Below are 23,818 nucleotides of genomic sequence, written 5' to 3'. Positions count from 1 at the left end.
TCGTTTCTGTGCGAGGGCTTTCTCCAGTTGCGGCAAGCGGGGGCCACTCTTCATCACGGTGCGCGGGCCTCTCACTATCGCGGCCCCTCTTGTTGCGGAGCACAGGCTCCAGACGCGCAGGCTCAGTAATTGTGGCTCACGGGCCCAGTTGCTCCGCGGCACGTGGGATCCTCCCAGACCAGGGCTCGAACCCTTGTCCCCTGCATTGGCAGGCAGATTCTCAACCACTGCGCCACCAGGGAAGCCCTTCTTGTTTGTTTTTAAAGAAAACCAACTAGGTCCAAATTAATTGACCAGGCTACTATCGATATTCATTAATCGCTATTTTCTGTGGTCGAGATGAAAGGCAGATTCATGAGAATCTGCTCAAAGAAATAGGTTTATTGTTTAATGCACTCAAATTATCATTTAAAAAAAAAAAACAAGAAACCAATGAAAATTAAAATGAGGATAGCAATTTTTTTTCTAAAGTGTCTTCCTCTTGACTAAAGTTAAGCCTCAACAGTCTACAGATCAAGGCACAGTGATAAAATCATAAGCAATCTAGAGCTCATCCAGTGAAGTCTGTTATAGCATAGCACCAATGGCAGCTCCTGTGGCCGGGCCAAACAGTATCATGGATCCCCTCAGGGAGGAGTAAAGACATGCACAAGCCAGCATATCTATCCCTGTGACCCAACCAGTGAAAGGATAAGGAAATGTGCCCTTGCCAACCTGCTCCAAGACATGCAGACTAATGATATAGATGGGGTAAGAGACAGCCTTAATAGTTACAGAAATGTAACCATGGCTTTCTCTCAGCTCAGGCTCCTTTTATTACTTACAATATAAATAGTATACTATGTGGTGCAGAAGTGGAAACATAAACTACAATAAAATGCATGCTCCCTGATGGTTTGCAAATTTTTGAGAACAGAAGTTAAGTCTGCTCTTCTCCACAGGAGAGAATTAATAGGCTTGCTTAAACCTACTAACAAAACCATATTCATTATTGAGATAAACATATTTCCCAAGATAAGGATTATTTTCCTCCTGTATCTTTACAAACCTATTTTTTTTAAAAAAAAAAGCAGAACCATAGGCAATAATGATGATGATGAGACCACTTATAAAAATGGTAATTTCACAGTAAAGGAGACAGATTGTCTCAGCTGAGTGACTAGGAAAGGCTATAGATAAATGTTGAACCCATATAGATTTAAGCAGCAGTGTGATTTAGGGGGATGAGTCCTTATCTGAACCCATCCCTACCACTAACCTCAGGCACGTTCTTAACCTCTCTAAGCCTCCAGGTTTCTAAGATGCAGAATTGCAAACCTTGAGGACTGTTGGCAGTAAAATAGGCCTGCAGAAAATATCCATTATTTTCAAATTCCTGTCTTAATCTTCACTATAGAACTCATGAAGTAACATACTTTCATTGCTCCTATAATTCATTAACTGAAGAAGCAGTAGGGTTGAGTAAGTATATCAGAGGTGTTCATATGCTTTCTTAAAATAAATTATAAACCCCCCATCTTCTCTGGCCTAAACTATTAATGATTTTACTCATGAGCCAAGCTCTGTGAATGGATAGGAATATGCAATCATGAGCAAAATAGGGTGCCTTCCTTAAGGTTATTGAGAGTTCAATGGAGGAGTCACAGAAATAAAGAAGCAGTTATCCTACAATGCGAAGATGCCATGTTAATAGTAATCACAGTGCATAGATGGGAGCTTAGTGCTTAATGGAAAGGGTGATGGGGATGGGGAATGGTTGGTAAAGTTTTCCAAGAGAAGAAGCTTCTTATATGCATCTTCAAATTAGATCTGAAAAAGTACTTTTGAAACTTTGAGGGACTTAGTAATTTAGGTTCCCAACATTTTTCTGTTACCATTTGTTTTTTAAGAATATGTATGTAATAAAATTCATCATTAACATGAAAAAGTAAAAAGAAATATATTTAAATTTTTCATAATCCCATCTCTCAGAGATGACATTTCCCTTTTTATGTTATGTGTATATACTTTGACTTACAGAATTAAAATCATGTCATATATACCCATTTATTAGTTTTATACTTAATAGTAGGATGTTACTATTTTCCATGTTATTACTTATCATTTTAAAATGTTTTTAATAGTTTATAGAATTATTTTGTATAGCTAGGCCATAGTTTGTTTAACCAATCTCATAATGGTAGGATATCAATGTATTAGTTTTCTGTTGCTGCTGCAAAACCCCACAATTTAGTGACTTACAAAAATCCTACAAATTTATTATCTTAAATCCTCTATGTCAGAAATGTGACAGGGGTCTCAATGGGCTGAGATCAAGATGTCAGCAAGACTGCATTCCATTCTGGAATGTGTAGGGAAGAATCCATTTCCTTGCCTGTCCAACTTCTAAAGGCAACCCTCAGTTCATGCCCCCTCCCATCCTCCACCCAAAAATCCATCTTCAAAGCCAGCAATGGTGAGTTGAATCCTCACATCACATCACTTTGACCTCCTTCTTAGTCACATGTCTCTCTGACTCTTCTCTGCCTCCATCTTTCACTTTTAAGACTCTTGTGGTTATGTTGGGCCCACCTGAATAATCAACTATCATTTCCCTATCTCAAGGTCAACCTTAATTCCATCTGCAACCTTAATTTTCCTTTACTGTGTAAAGTAAATAACATTTTCACAGATTCTGGACATTAGGACATGGACACCTTTGGAAGACCATTACTCTGCCAGGCACAACGTGGTTTTAATTTTTTTCAGTTTCATAAACCATGTTGTATAATAATAATGATGCTCTAATGAACTACATGAGTTTTCAATTACATCTCTTTTTTTAAGGTAAACAGATGGCCAACATTTTCCTGTAAATTGAATAATATTCTCCTTACTTATTCATTACGTATGACTCAAGATTTTATATACTAATAATTGCATGATTTCATACTAAAAAAGTGATACAGACATATAATACTTAATACTGGTGACTGGGATTATTTTACAGATTGTAGAGTTTCTACTCACATGTAGCAATTTTAACTTATTATAGAAATAAAAAATATTATTAGCCAGAGACAAGTTGGAAGCGGAAGCAGATAAAGATATGAATAATTATATTTATTTTTTAGTTGAAATAATCATATGGGATAATAAGAACAAATGAGGGTTTAGAACTTAAAGTAAAATATTTTTCACCACTAAAGCATAAACTCTGCCTGTACTCACTTGAAGTGTATAATAGTGTGTAGGGGTGTAAAGTACATTCACACTCTAATAATTATAAAATATAGAATAACTTGTTTGAGAGGAAGCATATACTTGTATTAATGTATGTTAAAATTTCTCATTTAATATAAAAAAGCACAAGAATCTGCCAGTACTTTAAATTTTAAGAGAAATATATAACATCCTGAGAAAATAAGGTAATAATTTAGAAATACATAATGAAAAATTTAGCAACAAATATGAGATTGATAACAAATTTTGAGATTTGATTGGAATTATAAATAAGTGAGCAGTCAGATATGTATGATCTGCAGAAATATAGGCCTAATAAACTTTAAAATGAATAGTATGACATGATAACGTAAGCCAACATCTGGTTTGCTTTTAGTAAAAATAAGAGCAATCCCTTCATCTAGTTTGTAAATATTTCTAAAACCACAGTATCATGGCTAACATTTTAAGTCATATTGTTCAATATAGGGAGAGTTTTCATTTGTATTTTTGAAAAGTAAACACTTTGAACCATTCAGAAGAAAAATAGTTCAGTGTTTATGGTTATTTGAAATCCTGGAATAATTTTAGTTGTTTTTATTCAGATATAAGCAGATCATAACTGTATGAGATTATAGCTGTATGAGTCAGGATATAAAGCTAAGTCTCATCAAGTAGTATTATATTATAAAATTTTGATTATAAGAATTCCATACGGAAGGAAATACTGTCTATATTCAAAGGGATCTCTATGTTGAACTTCTTTGCCTGTTATGCCACTGTTAACATCATATTTAAAAAGGGATCACGAAAAGTTAGTTCAGTGCCTTCTTGCAATTCTGTCCTGTCTGATAAAGGGTAAATATTCAAAAACAGGATAAGTTTTGCATACTGTCACTAATTGTAAGTACGTCGCTAAATTGTATGTTTTAAGTAAAGAACCTAGAACGGTTAAGTACATAAGCATTTTCTCCCATGAACTAGACAAGCAGCAGAACTTGGGCATTTGAGGCAGCCTACTTACATGGCTCTGCTACTTCTCCAGAGGAACATGGATTCTCCAGGGGTTTTTACTAAGTCAGCCCAATCGATTCATTAGTTGATATCTGCCAGATCAGTTCCATAGAGTTTCCAGGCAATCCATCACAAGGCTGCGAGTGGGTCTGGGATGTAGGGTACAGAGCAGGGGCAAACCCATTTTTTGAAGGTTCCTGAAATTAGAAGGAAAAGAGTTGTTGATCACTGGTCTGTTCACACCATACCCCTCTGGCTTCTGCCTTATTTAATGAATAAGGGGAAGGCAAAACAGAAGAGGGGCCTCATACAGTGACAAGAATAAGCACATACTTCTTGGCTCCAGGTCCATGCTCTTTCCTCTCTGTAGTAATACCGTCACTTCTGTGCCTTCCTTGCCAAGAAGAAAGAACTTCTAGAAATCAAAACACACACACACACACACACACACAGACAGATTTAGTTAAAATATAACAATAGTCTTCACAACAGAATAACAGGTTGCTTTCTCATAGAACTGGAATAAGTAAGTAATCCTCAACCACAGTCAGGTCATTAAAATAGAAGCAGCTGGAAGGAGAAGGAAGTCTAATCTCCGGTGTTTAAAAAACAAAACAAAACAAAACTCCTGTTCAGTATCCAATAGTTCCTTGCCCCACCATCACCATAATAGACAGAATGTGTGAGTAATTCTACTTCTCCTTTTTCTCCTACGTTTGTAAAGATGCTCTTTTTGTTATTTATATTCCCCTTTAAGTCTGTTATTTAAGTTTATTTTAATTGATTCCAGAGTTCCCAGTGGAGAGGAGAGTTTAGTTGGCTTTGGGCTTCTGGGACAAGCTAGTGCTCTATATCCCCCTTAAGGGGCAGCATACTTCTGGGATATCTCTTGTAACAGGCTGGCTGCCCATCCATTGGCCCATCTCTGAAGGTCTCTTTCTAACTAAGTGTAATTTTATGATTTTTATATTTTATGAATTAACGACAATTTATTTGGCAGCAAAAGTGTTAAACAATACAAAAGACTCTAGCTGCAGAAAATGAAAATAGTTTTCATGCAGAAAAAAATTGTAAAGTTGTAAATGTGCACATAGGGTTTATGTTTTGCGCTGTGCATAGAGTGAATAAACTGAGTAAGAATTTCCATAACAGTCTCTTTGGGATCCTGAGTATGTGTGAGAATGGAGAGCTTTATGTTGAGTTAATTATACCCTAAAAATGCTTATTATTGACTCTTATTGAGTTTACATTTTCATAAAGTGTGATGATTGAATGATATAATATGGGTAAATCACATCTGGCTACTACTTGGCATATGGTAAATGCTCAATAGATGTTATTTCTCCTTTTCCACTTTTATCAGGAGAGAAGTTCTGCCATCAGCTCCAACTCTAAAATTGAGTTTCATAGACTCAGAAAATGCTAATAAATGTTAGCCATTATTCTTGTTGTTTTTCTCTTCCATGTTTCTTATGAAGCAGCTTTAGGTTTTCATCATAAAAAACAAGAAATGAAAAGGGCATTTATAGAACCAATTCTACATATTTAAAAGAAAGTGGAGAATTAAGGCAATCCAGTCAATTCAGACACACAAAAATATTTAACTCAAAAGTATTTTCCTAATTCTGGTTTTTCAGAATTAACAAGATGATTCAATGCTTTTCTATAGTATTTAAACATTAAAATGAATGTCTTTCATGATGTATCACCTCAATAAATGTATGCTGACTCACTGATAATTGCTTTTTCTTCTTGAGGTCAAACTTCATGTGTACACATAGGCAGAATTTTTTCTGTCATTGGTGAAAGGTCCTGCACTTCCACTAATAATTGAACAAGCATGTCCTGGTGCTGCCTGCATGCACTTGAAATGAACCAAGTGCAGTTTTAGGTCTTTCTTTGAACATCAAAGGGCACAGTGCTGTCAACGTGCCTGCATCGTCAGCCTAATTTACTGTTTAATAATACACTGGTGTGGGAGCCCTCTCTTTGCAGTGTTTTTTGCCCAAGGCTGTTACAGCTCAACTTGTTCCTCTGCTGTTAAAAAATTGATCAGCTTTCTTTCCCCAATATTTGGAAAGGGAAAAATAAGATTTATTCATACTAATTCAAAAGTCTTTATTCACTTCAACCCTTCCTTATTCCAGAAAAAGTTTAAGAGGACTTAAATAAACATATAGAGAGGCAGTAGGTACAATCTTTAAAGATAGTGATTTAGGAAAGAGGACAAAGTAGGACAAGATAAGATGATTTCTGTAAAAGAAACTTGCTGTAGAGTAGTGTCTGTATGAACTAGGTCACAAAGCCTATCATTTTCAAAGTGTTCTTGGAACCCCCTAAGTTAGAATCTCTTAAAATGAATCAATTCTGGGCAGTGGTGAGTGGGTGGGGATGAGCAAAGAGGATGGACAACTTAGAATCTTGTGTTTGTTACAATCTCCAGATTGATTTTTATTCACACTACAGTTTGAGAATCGTGTTACTCTAAATGTTTTAGCAGCCAATACAATATAGACAATACATGTTTCACAGTGTCCCTAAGATTGAAAAAAATCAATTATCCCAGAGAAGCACAAGAAGTCCTCCTTACTAAGGTCAGAGAGAACTTCTCTCTGGGTCCTTGTGGTGACTATACTATCCATTAATATTTATCTTTTCATAGAAAGTTTATTGTAATCATCTAAACTTATAGGTATTGGTTTTCATATCTAGAACAGTTAAGTCACGCCATGCAATTCCTTCATCCACAGTATAGCAGGAAATAGGGAAACAAAGAAAACTATCTGTATACTTTTTACATGATAGGTGACGGAATTCTCTGGTACCTTGTTCACAGAATTGCATTCTACTTCTGCTGCCTTCTCTTGTTCCACAAGCCCACTCTTCCTCAGGAGATGGACTCATCATTTTGGAGAGTGGAAGAGTGAGCATATTAGGGAATTTCAAGTACAGCCAGGCAGTGTGTTGTTCTCACTCTTTGAGAAGTGAGCAATCCTGTTGACCTTTATAGCATCCTTTCCTTCCAGTATGCCTCCTTCCTCACTCAACTCTTTGGCTTCATGAGCACCAGTGGATGGAGCTCCGTTTCCATTTATCATGGATCCCCTGCATCAAAGGCTCACCTTAAATGTAGTCACATTCAGATCATTGCCATCTCCTATGAAATCAAAATCAAGAATTTCCTTCCTGGCTATAACATCCATCTCTGCCACTACAGTTTTTCTAGTCAGTGAACCAAATAGGTATTTGTCATTCTGATTATGATTTATAGTCTCACAAGTCCTTTCTACTTCTCTCTGTGCACGATCCTTGAGCTGGTTTCAAAGGCTGTCCCAGACTAAGTCTTGTGGTAACTAGCAACCTAAATTCCTTGACCTTTTGTATTTTTTTCAATGTTGGAATATGAGATGTGGTAATATGGCTAATTGGAATCACTGATTAACAATTTGGACTGTTGGGTGGAGTTGATCACTGCCTTTATGTTTGAATAGCACTTTAATCTTACAGCTCCCATAAAACTTGGCCCATGGGATGTAATTTTTTATGTGTATGGCAGTTTCCCTCAGTGGAATGAGAGACCCTGCCCTCCCCAAACAGTCCCAGATATTACTTGTCTTTTTATATCCCACTGTCTCTAGCACATAGTACGCCTTGAATAAATATATTTTAATTGCATATAATTGAGACATTCAGCCATTATATACTTATCTTCCACTAAAACATCTATTACTATTATCATGTAAATTTTTGTTGAATTAAATAGATAAGTTACACATTTATTACAGTGTCTTATTTGTGGTGTTTTGGGCACTAAGACATAAAAAAATATATCATTTCATCTAAGAAAATACTAAATTTGGCAAAGAAAAAATAAGTTGTAAGTGGCTTTATCTGAAGAGAAACAGACATATATTAGTTCCTCATGATTATTATTTCATGTTTGTTTTACTTAAAATAATATTGGATTTAGTTCACAGAGTTGGAGGTTTATGGTGCCTGAATACAATGTATGACATATTCTAATCTACAAAATTTTAATACTTTTAAATAGCATATGTTTATTATGGAAAAGTGGAAACCTACAAAGAAGAAAAGGCATCTAAAATCTTTGATTTAATGTATCTTAACATTTTGGTGTATTTATTTGTCTTATTTTTCTGTGATTAATTTTAATAGTTGAGATTCTGCTCTCTAAATAATTTTGCATTTTGTTTTTTCTTTTTTTTTACTTCATCCTCCATATTCTTGGTCTGTTTTCCCAATCTGTGATTCTGCAGAGATTTACAGTTATAAATAATGTGCATAAAACTACATATCTTTGCATAATCACAGTTTTGTTGACCATGCTGTGAAATGTTGCTTTTACATAGAATGAAAGTTCTTGTAAACTTTTGCTTACAAACAAACTTTTGAGTGCCTTGTAGCTTAAAATAAAATACCATTTTATACCCTTTTGATAGTGCCAAAAGCAGTTTTTTCATAAAGTAAATGACATGACCTGCCCTTTTTTCTCACTCAGGCTCTTAGACCCCCTGAGAAAAATTTTAAATAGACCATCACCTTTTTGCCTCTTGTTTGCTTTAATGAGGTGTTATATGTATACAACTTGGAGCTAAAGAGAAAATTTGTCATTATTTGAGTAAAAAGGCTCACAAGTCAGACAGTCACTTTTAAGGTTCTCTTCCCTAGCCTTGAGGGTACCCGGGTACCGGGCTGGCCAGTGGAGTGGAAAGGAGTGCAGCTGAATCAGGAATGCATGGTGGTAAGGAGTGTATTGAAACTCTACCCTTCCCTCTCACCCTACTCCAGAAACATTTTTATTTCTTTAAACCCTCTGGGTTGCTTTAATACTTTATTGTGAACATTATTTTAATTAAGGGATTTAAATTTAGTCATAGGTATACTAAAAACCACTGAATTATACACTTTAAAAAGGTAAGTTAACTCCAATACCAGAAGGGAAGTGGTATGTATTGTAAGAGAGGTACACATAAATTGCTGAGGAATAGCAGATGAAAAGATTAATAATTCAAGCAGAAAATATTGAAGAAGGAATCTAGAAGAGAAATATTTGAATGCTAGTTGATTTTCCATGAATTAATGTAGAATTGATCAGGTAGGTTGATAGATTTGGTGGTGGTAAGATGAGGTTGTACCTCTCTGATTGTTCACACTTTCTCAGTGAATATTAGGCGAGATTTCACCTGAGGCTATTTAGACTGGAACAGTGGAAAGAAGGGAGATACTATGAAATCATCCTTTTGAGAGCTGTAGAGTTTGCACCTTAGGGAATTTCATGTGAGGTCAATTTGTGTGTTTCTCTCTAGAACCTTTCAGCTGCTAGGTGTAATTGCAGAGTGGAAGAATAGCTGAATGTAAGTAGACAGAGTTGGATTTTATGGCATGAATATTACAAAGGGGGAATAGGCCAGGGAATTTGAGAATGGTAAAAAGAAAATGATTATAATAATGGTTTGGGGAGTAAGTTTTCAAAGCAGTGTCAGCATCACCTGGAAACTTGTTGGAAGTGCAAATTCTTGGTCTTAGACCTACTGAATCAAAAATTCAGAGTGGGGCCTAGCAATTTGTGTTTTAACAGGTCCTCCAGGTCATTCTGTAGCACACCAATACCTGAGAACCACCGGACTGGGAAATCTAAACTACTTAAGACTCTAAGTACAGTTATAGGAAAGAAGCAGAAATGGGTGATGATGGATAACCAAAAAGAGGTAGAATGTATGGCGTAAAAGTCTCCACAAGAGTGAAGAATTGTGTGGGTGGAGGAATTCAAGTAAGCGAGCTGTGACCAGGTGGTGCTGGTCAGAGACTAGGATAATTGAAGGATTTTAGAAGTGAAGCAGTTAAGAGACTAGGTGTTTTATGGGTGGACCATGTTGACGCTACTCTTACAAAGAATCATGACACAGAGGTAGAAGTGGAGAAGAAATTGTGAGGCAGGTACTGAAATTGCCACTGAATGAGGAGTGACCAGAAATAGGCCAACAACTGAAAAAGGAGGGTTAGAGGATGCTGTAGTTCATTTATTCCCCTTGCTACCTTCTCCTCTTCTTCAGGTCTCCTTGAGTTTATAGGATGTGAGAGAAAAACAGCCTGGACTCTAGATCCAAGCTGTAAGAAGGTGGTACCCTCATGTCCAGACTTAGTTAACAGGGCCCAGGGAAAGAGTGTGGGAGGGCTGGGACAAGAGGAAGATTGAGGCAAATTACTGAATCTACAGGTTAATATGGAAGTAAGTGACCAGCTGGAAATAGGTGACCTGAAAGCCTTGGATTGCTGCTTGTTGCTGAAATAAGTAGGGTTGTGAGATATGGTGAGGAAAGGTGGAAACCCTCTTAACTGACATGATGAAGATCGGCTCTTGTTTAGTTAACTGAAACAGACAGTTATGAGGAAATGATATATATATCACATATATACCTTCAACATTTTATTTTTAGTTGTACAATAATTCATCACATCCACTGCTTGAACTTCCAAATTGTTTTTCTTTCATAAACCACACTCAATATTGTCATCTATGAATTCCAGGCTTAGTTTCTTTCAAATAGAACAAGAACTGAAAGACATATGAGAAGAATCCTAAGGGCAGACTTAGACTTTTACATCTTATCCCCAATTTTTTTGTGGTTGTGTTGCCCACAAATTTTTTTAAAATAATTTAACTGTTATTGACTTTTTAAAAGCATACAGTTTTGTTTTTAATGTAACTCTCTTTTAGCATCTTATATTTTATTGATTTAGGTATTATTTGATTAAATTACATAATTATAATGACAGGCATAAACAGGTTTGGGAACAAACACACCTGATTTGATACACATACATTAAACAAATGGGGAATGTGAGCCTGCATGAAGTCCCAAATGTTCAATGCCCTGTGGCCATATATTTTATAGAAAGAATTAATAGGTTAATCTGGCATATTGATGAATTGGAGGTCAGATTAGAGAGCTTCTATCATTGTTCTTAGTGATGCACAGGGGAAGGTTAATGATGTGGTTAAGCTGGGTGAGATCAGTTATTTCTCCTGAGGTTTCCAGTCATGTGAAGCCAGGGTGAGGGACTGGTCTCTGAGATGGAGTACCAGTCACATTGGGTACCCTGAGGGTCTATAGAAATCCCTAATTTCCTTTGGCACATTTTTACTTTTTTCTTCCCAAAAGATTAATAAAATCATTTAAATTACGAAAACTGTCTTGTAATATATTAAATGTGGTAAGTAATTATGCTTTCTGAGGATTACTATAATTTTTGGATCATTGCCTGATTTAAGAATAGTATGACAACAATAAACTAGTATATTAGCTTAAACACATGTATGATATAAATGAAATCCTAATTTCTACTTTTCTAACTTCTATTTTTGGCTTTATGGTTTGCGTCTAATAGTACACAAAGAAGATTTTTCAATATACAAAATACATAAAATAGATTCAAAAAGTTTAATTATTTTGTAAACTGTTTTTAAGATTTTTTTATTTGGGTGAAATAGTCTTCTCTTAAAGCTATTGATGTAGTTACCATAGTTACCCATGTTTTTGACTGTATAAACACCATCCCAGTAGGAAAATATAATATTTTCCATTAAAAGAACATCTTCTATTATAATAGCATCTTAAATCTGTAGTCAGTGTATTCTGGCATATGATACAAATAGGGGCCAAAAGAATCAAACAACATAACTTAGATAATGGGAATCTTTCAGGGTTTATAGTCCTTCAGCTATGCTCCATAAGTTCCAATCTTCTCATTTAACTTGGTCGTTCTCCCAAGTGTGAACGTGACCTGTAAGTCTATTGAGTAAGACAAGGTTTGTATTTGGAAACTATCCGCAGCACTGCTAGTACATATCACCTTTGTGCCACATGAATTAAAATAATTATGACTAAATTTCACCTGTTAATTTGTTGTATTTAGACTGGCTGACAGTGTCAGGAAGAGTATATTCCATATCTCTTTTACTCATGAAATTAAATTCTTTATAATTTCCTGCCCGAAAAAGTTTAGTTTCATTATGAATTGTTTTTGTTTTTTTTTTTTGTCAGACAGTTAAAACAATCATTTACTATTTTGCCTTGGCTGCCAGAAATTTTAGAGATAGCTTATAGTGATTATGCATCCAAAGTTTTCATATAGTTATCTTTATCTTTTATCCCTCCTACTCTCTCTTCTCAGTCTTTTATTTTTATTTTAGCAATTCTGTCATGTTTTTTATTATAAATATTCTTAATTCCTTTTTAAAAGTTGGTGGTAGATAAGTTCAATAAATTTAACATACAATTATTGGGAACCTACTTCTTGCTGTTAAATTAACACTTATATTAGCAATAGTGAAAAAGACAGGCTGTGGCTTCAAGAAGCTGAAAAAAATAACTTTTTCAGAAATTCCTATGAAATGCTTTATTCAAATAGGAACATAACATATGTATTTTGCTCAGCATATAAAGTGCTCATGTTTATGCTTTTATTGCTAGTTAAAAGTCATCATTAGGATAGATTGCTATTAGCAAAGCCTACATGTTTTCCAGAGCTATTTTGTTTTATTCAAATTTAAAATTCAGAACTGGAAGCTGCCTCTCACATAATCTCTAAGATAGCGATATACATACAATCTGGCTGTTTCTGTTCTTAGACATCTATAGAGATTTGTGAAGCTGGTCTTCTGTGAGAACACACTGCCTTCAGGCCTTTCATATTCACTTTGGGGAACAGATAGTATGTGTGAGATAACCAAAGGTAACCCAGGGAATCTTTGAAGATGATGATAGTTTGTCAGATAGATAGTATAAAATGATTTTGAAAAGAGAAGGCATCCCTCCTTTGAGTCTAAAAAGGAAAGAAAACCTTTTTTAGTTGTTCATATTGTTCTCTTATGACGAAAACTCTGTTTGCTTTGTGCAAATTTAAACTACTACATGAAGGCTCAGACTAAGTACAGTGGTAGCCTATTACATAAATGGTTGGCTGATAGCATCATTTACAAAAACATTGCAATTCACACATTTTAAAATGTAAATTAAATGTGTCTTTTCACCACTCCATGACCTGACTTTTAAAAACTAGGTTCATGAATTATTCTGACCTAGATATGTCATCCCCTGCCCTTGAAAGAGTCCTATGAAAGGGAATATAGTTATTGTCTAAATTCTTCTGGAACTGATTACCCTTTAAGTGAATATCCTTATCTTCATTCCTCCCCTTCTCGTTCTAACTGTTGGCCTTTTGCTTATTTTACTGTTTATTAGCACCTTTATGTACTAGAACAATCCCCTCCAAAGATGTGCATGTTGTAAACAACCTGTGAATATTTTACATTACATGGCAAAGGGAAATTAAAGTTGCAGATCGAATTAAATCTGCTAATCAATTTACCTTAAAATAAGGAGATTATCCTGGTTATCTGGGGTAGTGTAATCACAAAGGTCTTTAAATGTAGAGGAAGCAGAAAGGAATATCAGAGTGAAAGGACCTGAGAGGGACTGGACCTGCCTTTGTTGGCTTTGAATATTGAGGAAGGGGGACCCTCAAGCCAGGGCATGTGGGAGACTTGCAAAAGCCAAAAAAAAGCAAAGAAATCTATTTCCCCTGGAGCCTCTCCAGCTGGCATCTTTGATTTTTGACACCCAATGAAACCTGTGTCAGATTTCTGACTGATAGACCTGTTAGAAAATAAATTTATATTGATTTAAGCCATTAAGTTTGTGGTAATTTATGGCAGCAGTAAAACCTAATACATTTACCAATGTTTTAGAAAGAAAAATGAGGATGAAAACTCAAGACACTCCATCCAGGAAAAGATTTAGTGTGGGTTGAAGTTGCAACTCTTGATGACAGGAGGATATAAGGCCATCATTGAATTCCAGCCTTTGCTCTCACTGTTTCACATTAATACAGAACATCTACAGGGTCCTGTTTCCAGTATAATGACCTGAAAATGCTTTAAAGAAATATACCCTTGTTTCCGTCTGCATCCTGTCTGCCCAGTTTGCTGTAGTTAGAGTGATCTTTTCACAGAACAGACTTAATTGTGTTACTTCTCTTTAAAGTCCATTTCATGGTTCTCCATTGCCTACAGAATAAAAACCAAACGTGTAGCATGGCAATCAAGACCCCTCTATAACAAAACCTTCTGCTACAGCCTTATGTCATACTTCTCTTTCCTATGGACCTTCTTATGTTCAGCCACGGTTACATACTTTTGGTCTATGAGCCCAGCATAGTATTTTGTACTTTTTCGTTCATACGTGTCATTTCCTTTACCACCAATGTCCTCCCAGATCATCACACCTGCTGGCAAACCCCTATGAATTCTTCAAAACTCAACTCAAACATTAAATTTACTGGAAAGTCAAGGAACTTTATACATCAAAGAAAATTATTTGGTCTGTCCCTTATGCCACATTGTGATTTGTATACCTTGCGATATTAAAATTATTTCTTTCCGTTTCATTGTCTTATACTAAACTGTGAGTTTCTTTAGGGCAACAACTGGATCTAATAACATATCTGTGGGCTCTCAGTAACTCACATAGCTTAATAGTATGTCCTCAATACATAAATATTAAGTGAACAAATGCTTATGTTACCTGACCTGGCCAGCACACCACAGAGATGCCTTTAGAATGACAGTTTCTGATTCCCAGGCCACTCTTTACTTATAGTCCTCTATAAATTAAGTACCATAAAAGAAATTATTTTACATACCTAGGACACATTTTTCATTTTAAATAAAATTCTGGGGACTTCCCTGGTGGTCTAGTGGGTAAGACTCTGCACTCCCAATGCAAGGGGCCCGGGTTCGATCCCTGGTCGGAAAACTAGATCCCGCATGCATGCTGCAACTAACACCTGGCACAGCCTAAATAAATAAATATTTTGTTAAAAATCACTAAATAAATAAATAAAATAAACTGACCAACTTATTTTGTTTGATACCACTCCCATTTCTAGCCATTAATTTAACACCTGTAATTTCATGATTTTATTGTGTCAAAAACGAAAACATCGAAATACAGTTGTCCCTCGGTACCCACGGGAGATTGGTTCAAGGACCTCCATGGATACTCAAATCAGTGGATGCTGAAGTCCCTCATATAAAATGACAAAGTACAGTCAGCCCTCAGTGTCTGTAGGTTGTGCATCCCCAAATAGAGAGGGGGGGGGCCTTTTGTAATATATCTGTTTTGTTTAGTTTATTCTCGCTCTATTTGGAAGCATTACTTTGTGCAGTGTATCTGTTGTTATTCCTAAAACATTGAGAAGATTCTAAAATGTAATAGAATAGCATGACAAGTATCAAATTCTTTTGGCTTTAAATATTTGAATTTTCTCTCAGCATTTCTGTTTTCTGCCTTTCTAGATTTATGTGAGTTTCTCAGTGGTTACATACAGGTATGACCTTGCTGCCCAGGTCTTTATGAAAATGAGATAATGTATGGAGTAGCACTTGGAAACTGTATAGTACCACTCATATGGACTGAATTGTTTTCATAATCTTTATTATCACTTTACAGTCTGACTGCAAAATGTTCACAATTGTCACAATGATGGGAGAGGTTTCACTGGGAGTTTCTCTTTTTATAACAGCTGTCAGAATTCAAAATCTTAAAATGGTTAGCATAACTTTTAGTGTGATCAGTAAAATACATCCTTCACGCTGCATAGTAAGTTATTAGTTTACCACTTTAAAAAAGGAAAACACTTTTTATTAAGATGAATGAGTCCATGTTGGTGTTACTATTTTACATAAGAAGATCATCATTAATTTAAAAAACAGACTTCTTAAAAATCACTACTGAAGGTGGCGGAATAGGAGGACGTGGAGTTCACCTCTCCGCACAAGTACATCAAGAATACATCTACAAATGGAACAACTCTCACAGAGCACCTGCTGAACACTAGCAGAGGACCTTGGACACCTAAAAGGACCAGTAAAATCCCCGTGCAGCCAGGTAGGATGAAAGAAATAAAAAAAGAAAAGAAGAAACGGGACGGAACCTGCACCCCTGGTGCGGAGCTGGAGAAGAAGTTCCCGCACCGAGGAAGCCCCCTCACCAGCGGGGAGATCAGCTGGGACAGAAGGGTAGCTTCGGGGGCTCAGAGGAGAGCGCGGCAACTGGTCTGTGGCAGGTAGGACAGAGTGAGAGGTACACAGATGGTCCCTGCCACAGCCCTGCGTGCCTCAGCCTGAGACAGGTGTCCGCCGTGGTGCACGGGGGCTGGGTGCTGGAACGTAGGGTTTGGAGAGTAGACCCAGGGAGTGGACAGCTGTTAGCTGACAAGAGACAGCCTGAAGGGACGGGAGTGAGGAGCTCCACAACTGGGAATGTTCACGTTAGAAGCTTGGGCTGCCATAGAGGCAGGGCGCCATTGTTGAGTGGCACGCAAGGGGCGGGGCCACCATTGCAGCCGCGTTGCCTACGTGCAGGCCCCAGCCTCCGCAGGCACTAGGAGGGGCTCGCACCTGAACAGGCTCCCATGACCCGCCTGTCTCCCCCTCCGCCCCCGCCTGCCTGGGTGGGCACCGGTTCTCCTGGGTAGCCTCTGGAGCAGACTCTGGTGAGAGGCCCACACACAGAGGTGGGGCTGAAACCACAGCTAAGCCCCAGGGGCCATGCATCTAATGAAGAAGAGCTGAAATCTCTTCTTGTGGCTGCGGGAACCACGGATTTACAGCCCCGCTGCCGGCTTTGTAAATTCAGCACCTGTAGAACATCCGAATGGAAGAGCGCTACTGCAGCTGAGACAGGTCTAGCTTTGGCAGCTGTGGGCTTTGTGGGCACGTACAGGTGGGGATTGGGCCAGGCCAGAGTCTAAGGTGCCTCCATAACTCCGCCAGCGGGTGCAGGTGCACGATTACTGCACTCCTGGGACCTGACTTTGGTGGATCTGCACTGGAGGCCTAGTGAAAACAATGCCTTAGAGACACCAGGGCCAATTGCCAGCATACCCATGGTTAAGATGGGGCTGGGAGCATTTCCAACAACAGTGTAATTTGTGAGACCACACAATGGGTGAAAAGTGACACAACAGAGTACACTTACAGGTGAACAGCTCCAGAAGAGAAAAACTCAAAGGCTTCTCTCCCAGTGGGGGTGCTCCAGTCCTGCCTACCTCATACCACAGCTCAGAAACACAGCTCAGAAACAGATCTGGGGCCCTCTACTCCAACATCTAGGGAGCAGGCCCTGCCCCTGACAGGACAGTGACAACCACAGAGCAAAGGGGAGGCCCCGCTCAATATCCAGTGCAGGCTCTGGTCACCACAACAACAGTCACACCTCCTATCAAGGGGATAACAGCCAGCATGCACTGAGGTGAGAGGTAGCAGACATCCATACTAAAAACAGCACTCACACCAAAAAATATTAAACCCACACAGCCTACACAGGGATGTTCCCACATAAAAATAGCCCTCCAAGACAGTCTGAGGGTCAGGCATCAGGAGGAAGAACCCACAGAGCATTTGGCTTTGAAGGCCAGCGGGGCCTGAGTGCAGGAGCTCCACACTCAGGGAGAAACAGAGACTCCACTCTCGGAGGGTGCACAAAGGTCTCAGGTGCACTGGGACCCAGCACAAAGCAATACCTCCATAGGAACCGGGGCTACACCTAACTAGGGGTCTTGGAGGGTATCCTGAGGAGGCAGGGGTCAGCTGTAGCTCACTGTGGGGGCAAGGACACTGGTGGCAGAGGCCCCAGGAAACACTGATCTGTGTGAGCTCTCCTGGAGGTCCCCATTTCAGCACCAAGATGCGGCCCCATCCAACAGCCTACAGGCTACAGAGCTGGAATGCCTCAGGCCAAACAACCAGCAAGACAGGAACATAGCTCCACCCATTAGCAGACAGGCTGCCTAAAGTCGTACTGAGCTCATAGCTACCTCAAAACGCACCCCTCGACATGGCCCTGCCCAACATTATCCAGCAATCCCACTCTTGAGCATATATCCAGAAGAAATTATAATTCAAAAAGATACATGCACCCCTATATTCAATGCAGCACTATTTACAATAGCCAAGATATGGAAACAACCTAAATGTCCATCAACAGAGGAATGGATAAAGAAGATATGGTACATATATGCAATGGAATATTACTCAGCCATAAAAAAAACAAAGTAATGCCATTTGCAGCAACATGGATGGACCTAGAATTGTCATACTGAGTCAGAAAAACACAAATATCATATGATATCGCTTATATGTGGAATCTAAATAAAATGGTACAAATGAAGTTATTTACAAAACAGAAATAGAGTCACAAATGTAGAAAACAAACTATAGTTACCAGTGGAGAAAGAGGGGGAAGGGATAAATTGGGAGATTGGGATTGACATATACACACTACTGTATGTAAAATAGATAACTAATAAGGACCTACTGTATAGCACAGGGAACTCTACTCAATACTCTGTAATGACCTATATGGGAAAAGAATCTAAAAAAGAATGGATATATGTATATGTATAACTGATTCACCTTGTTAAATTAACACAACAGAAACTAACACAACATTGTAAATCAACTACACTCCAATAAAAATTTTAAAAAATAAAATAAGAATTTAAAAAATAGTAGACAGTAGCCATTGATGAATCAATGAGACTTGAATGTATTCAAACAGATTTTATTTTTGAAATATTATGAAAAAGTAGACTAATATCCAGAAACTGTAGATTGTAACTATGGAAATATCCAGCTTGATTGAATACATTGCTCAGATGCCAACTGTTGGATTTTGGTAAAGCTAACTTGTTGTTTTGGAATGGCTTAAAAGCTAGGCAAAGCCATGGTTCAGAATGTATCTTCAGGATTATAATTTTGTCACATTTCATAAATGATTTGCCAGGAGTATTTTGCTTCCTTTGTTTTAAGGGCCACTTTAAAGTAATCTTCTGATACAGCTCCTGATGTTTCCCCCGGAAAAAAAATGTCCTGTGAGAAACCTGTCACTTTAAACATACCAGACATATCTCCCATTGTGCGTCAACAAGTTGGCATTATGATTTTTTAGAGCCAGTTTCCAGTGTATTTATTTGGAACAAAATGAGTCTATAGAACCTAACTAGGCACATTGTGCTGGAGACTTACCAAAGAGTATACCTTTCTAGGAACCACAAAGGCATTCTCTGTGTACATCATGTAAGTTTCTTATCTCCTTACCAGATGCCAGATAAACTGATATATTCTTACTCCTTGTGTCTTTGAAGAAGTTCTTTACTTGTACCAGATTTTTGCCATTATATCACATTTTCTTTAGTATATGTAGCAGTTCTCCTTATTCTTTTAAGTACTAAATTTACAGCGTATGGTGACTTCTGATTCATTCCATGGATTTGGAGCTTTATCCTTGGTAGTTATAGTGAAACTACCAGCTGTCAACTGTCCCTAGGTGTGGGGTACATTCAACTTTTAAAGGCTTCAGCCCTCTATTCACTTGCTTGAGTATTTCTTCTTACTGATACAAAGTTAAAAATGAATTCATCTGAATACAGTCTCTATATTGTGATCCTTTAAATAGTTTGCATGAATTCCCATCTTAACTTGGTGTTATTAATAGTTATTCCTGGTCTGTTTTAGTCGGGTAGATATTTTTCTATATGAATAACTGTTTCTTTGAATAACTAACAACAATTGTTTTATTCTTGCCTCCCAGGTACTACAGTGCAACCATTCTGCAGATGTCTGGTGTTGAAGATGATAGACTTGCAATATGGCTGGCTTCAGTTACAGCCTTCACAAATTTCATTTTCACACTTGTGGGTGTCTGGCTTGTTGAGAAACTGGGTCGCAGAAAGCTTACGTTTGGTAGTTTAGCAGGTAGGTGCCGAAGAATTCAGTTATAAACTTTTCTCTAATGATGGCAAGTTAACCTTTTAAAATACAGTACCAATACCACTTCTGATATAGTTTTCATAGCTAAATAATAGAGTTCCTCTGAAAAATTTTTTAATAAGAACTTATTATGATATATAACTAGAAATTAGAATTGTGATAACAATTTGAACCTACTGAGGGTAGCATTTTGCTGTTATTATTTTGAGTTTTGCTCAAAGGTACAAAATGAAAAAGAAAACTTGGTATTCATAAACTCACTTTTTAACATAGTTTTTTTAAATTTGGGATAATGTGGAAGTAAATTTGGAGCATTTTTTTTCAAAGTTCTTTCAACAGCGGAACATTAGAACCATATAATTTCTTCACAAAGCAGGGACAGACTCTTTTTGTGTTTGAACGAGGCCTAAATCCTAGTGTAATTTCTGGTTGGTTAAGTATGTTTCCTATGATAACTAAATAAGAAAAACCCTTCTCACATTCAAGTATCTTTTGTCTTTAAATCCCACCCATTTCATTTATTATTTCTCTGTAATGCAAGGGCTATTTCACTTGCCAAAATGAGACCCATCTCTGTCATTGTCTTCACATGTTTGCATCATGTAATTTTCTAATCTTTTTCAAATATACAAGCAGATTCCTACTTATCAATTAGCTGTCCTCTAATAACTCCTTTATAAGTTTATTTAGAGTAAGAATACATTTTTGTATTAAAATGTAAATTTTCCAGGCCTGCATTAACTAAATTATATTTTAACTAAATTGTACCTAAAACACTGATCTAATAGAACTGCTCAAGGCAGTTGTCCCAGATTTTGATGAGAAAATACATTTGGAGTTTCATACTCAGTTATTAAGAGCACATACTCCCTCCGACCCTTAACTCCAGAAGGAAGAGTGGAATGCTTCCACCCTCTGTTCTTGCCTTGAGTGGAAGCCTTGAATTCAATAATGTAAGTTGAACTGCAGTATCAGCACTGAGGGGAAGGTAGGGGGAAGACTGTCTGATTAAAAGGCAAGGGTAATCGCAACAACCAATGTATATAGGGAAGCGGGAGGGTAAGTGAGGAAAGGTGAGGGACAAGTGAGGGTTAAAAACCATATATTTATAAACCTGTTCAAGGAACCAGAAGTGTTTAGGCCCAGAAAAAAGACTAAAGAGACACCTAATAGATATCTTATTCTCACAGATGGTAGCTGTTATGAGGACATAGATTTTTTACTTAATATAAGAAAAATATTCCTAATAATCAGAGCTATCCAACAATGAATTGGGCTGCCTCATTAGGACGGTAAACTCTCAACAAAAGGGTAGATGGCCATCAGGCAGTGATGTGCTAGAAACAAATTCCTACAGTGGGTTGAAAATTGGATTTGCCGACGCCTGAGGTTCAGGTCAACTCTAAGAAGAGGTAATAGCTGCTTTAAAATTTTTTAAATGGACACATTTGACAGGGCCTTAGTATATTGCTACCTCAAGAGGCCTATTTTTTAAATAGAATTTCAGGTCATGAATTTGGGATTTGGGTTTTGAGATTTGGAGAAAAATGCTGATTTTTGAGATGGGGGAAAATGCTTTTACTAGCAACCTCTGTCCCTTCGTTTGTTGTATTCCAGGATTTTGAGGCATTATAGATATAAAGCCAGACTGTTTGGGTTTGAATTGTGTGATATTGAGCAAGGTTCTATTTTCTCATTTGTAAATCGGGGTTAATTATAGTCTCCACTTCATAGGGTTGTAATGAAGACTAAACACATTTATACATGTATAACATTTCAAACAGTGCCTGACACAGACAGTAAAATGCCCAAAGCATTTTGCTATCACAGTAGTGTTACTGCCAAAGAGTGATTCTTTGTTGTTTTAACCATAATGTAAAATCAACTTGCATCAGAATCCAGGAACTTTCCTGAACTCCTCTTGCTGATGTCATGTTTCACCCTGCCATGTAGGTCCTCTGCCCCAAGGATTTCCAGAGCCCATCCCTGACTATTAAAAGAAAGTATTAAGACTTGGGGGAAAGACCAAGAGATTCCAGGGACTGCCTTTATGAGCAACCTGGAGGCACTTTTCTTTCCTGCAGACTTAAGAGGTTGTCATTAAATTTGTAATATTTACAAGAAAGACCAGTTCTGTTAGCAAGCTTTGAAAATATTAAAAGCCACAAAATGTCCTACCTTTAAATTATTCGTGGACTGTATATTTTGTATTTCTTTGTATAAAGAATTTCTTTGTCTGGGTCTAGCTAAATACAGTTTATTTGTAGTACTTTTTAAAGAATTAGCACCAAAAACATTTTTTAAGATTTTATTTATTTATTTATTTTTAAAATTTTAAGGAAATTAATTTGATATTTTTTTTCACTATTTTTCACCTAATAGAATTTTTTAACTTTTGATTCAGTTTTATTCCCTATTTTGTGTTTTTATTATGATTTATTTTATAATATTGGGTGAAAAATAGTAAAAAAAAAAATATCAAAATAACTTTTTCAATAGGAACTTGTTCTTTAAAAATTACTACAAATAAACTGTATTTAGTTAAACCGGGACAAAGAAACTCTTTATACAAAGAAATGTAAAATATATAGTCCATGAATAATTTTAAACGTAGGACATTTTGTGGTTTTCTGACTTTTAATATTTTCAAAGCTCCCTAAGAGAACTTAATGACAACCTCTTGATCCTTTTAATAGAGGAAGGCTTATATCTATGTAGCTTTATTGCTTATAAATCAGAAAGCCAGAAACACTGTGTTATTTTCTGCCAGATATTTTGGTAGTGGAATATTTCCTAAAACATTACTCACAGGCTGTCTTCATCAGAGTTGCCAGGGATACTTATTTTAAATTGTGAATTCTTGGGGCCCAACCCCAGATCAACTAAATTAGAATCTCTGAAGATGAGGTCTGGAGTATATGCAGGTGATACCTACACACAAAAAGTGTGCTCTGTTAGAGTCTTAGGGAGGGAAATTATTTTTTTCTGAGTATTTACTAATAATCCAAACCCTGTACCAGGTAATTAAGGTAACTTATTTCATCAGATGTTTTTGAGAATGCTATTTATCCAACACACTTCACCTCCTATGGAGAACATTTTAATTAGGAAAATGATATCAGAATTCCAAAATGTGACAGTATACTTGGTTAAGAGGGACTCTTCTCTTAAAATATAAAGAATGTCCCCAACCTACGCAGTACAGTGGAGAAGGTCCTTTCATACAAGGCCTTCCTGTATTGGACTCAAATCTAGGTTGCAATAATGGATCATTGACAACAACTATAACAACTTTAAATACTAACAAATGACTGATAAGACATCTGTAATTTGTTAAATTAAAGGAAATAGATAATTCAAGTAGTTTTAAGCCTTAAAGATATATGAGTATATGAAGGGCGAGGTGATCGTTTTAAAAATTTATTCCATAAATAAAGTCACATAAGACACCATTCCCTTCCCTTAAGGAGTTTATCGTCTCATAAGGATTTTTACCCTGTCTGGGTATCACAATCACCTGTGGAGTCATGTTATCGGATCCCCATTTTCTGGAGACTCTGATTCAGAGGTTGAGGTACATTCTAAAGATTTGCTTTCCAAAGGAAGCCAGGATTGAGAACCACTACTATATGTAATAAAGTAAAGGAATGATACTGACTTTTAAAAGATTTCCATCCCCAATGTGTCAAAATAAAAATAAATTTGTGTTTAAGAAGGATAAACCTTCAACTATTTAGGGATTTTTTG

General features: G+C 37.0%; 1 protein-coding gene and 1 long non-coding RNA gene across 2 annotated transcripts in view; one reads left to right on the top strand and one right to left on the bottom strand.

Moving 5' to 3' along the window:
- The window catches only part of LOC137774650 (uncharacterized), a 29,699-nt gene extending 25,110 nt beyond the window's left edge, over window positions 1–4,589 (bottom strand). The window contains exons 1-2 of the long non-coding RNA XR_011075913.1: window positions 4,549–4,589; window positions 4,226–4,412 (exon numbers count right to left, since the gene is read on the bottom strand). This is a non-coding gene — a long non-coding RNA (uncharacterized lncRNA). The remainder of the gene's footprint in view (window positions 1–4,225; window positions 4,413–4,548) is intronic.
- SLC2A13 (solute carrier family 2 member 13) overlaps window positions 1–23,818 on the top strand; it is a 440,944-nt gene that overhangs the window by 303,241 nt on the left and 113,885 nt on the right. Inside the window, exon 5 of the mRNA XM_068561628.1 lies at window positions 19,893–20,056. Within this exon, the coding sequence (XP_068417729.1) occupies window positions 19,893–20,056 (164 nt within the window). The remainder of the gene's footprint in view (window positions 1–19,892; window positions 20,057–23,818) is intronic.

This window comes from Eschrichtius robustus, chromosome 13 (genome assembly GCF_028021215.1).
Source record: "Eschrichtius robustus isolate mEscRob2 chromosome 13, mEscRob2.pri, whole genome shotgun sequence".
NCBI lineage: Eukaryota > Metazoa > Chordata > Mammalia > Artiodactyla > Eschrichtiidae > Eschrichtius > Eschrichtius robustus.
This window is presented reverse-complemented; position numbering and strand designations above follow the sequence as displayed.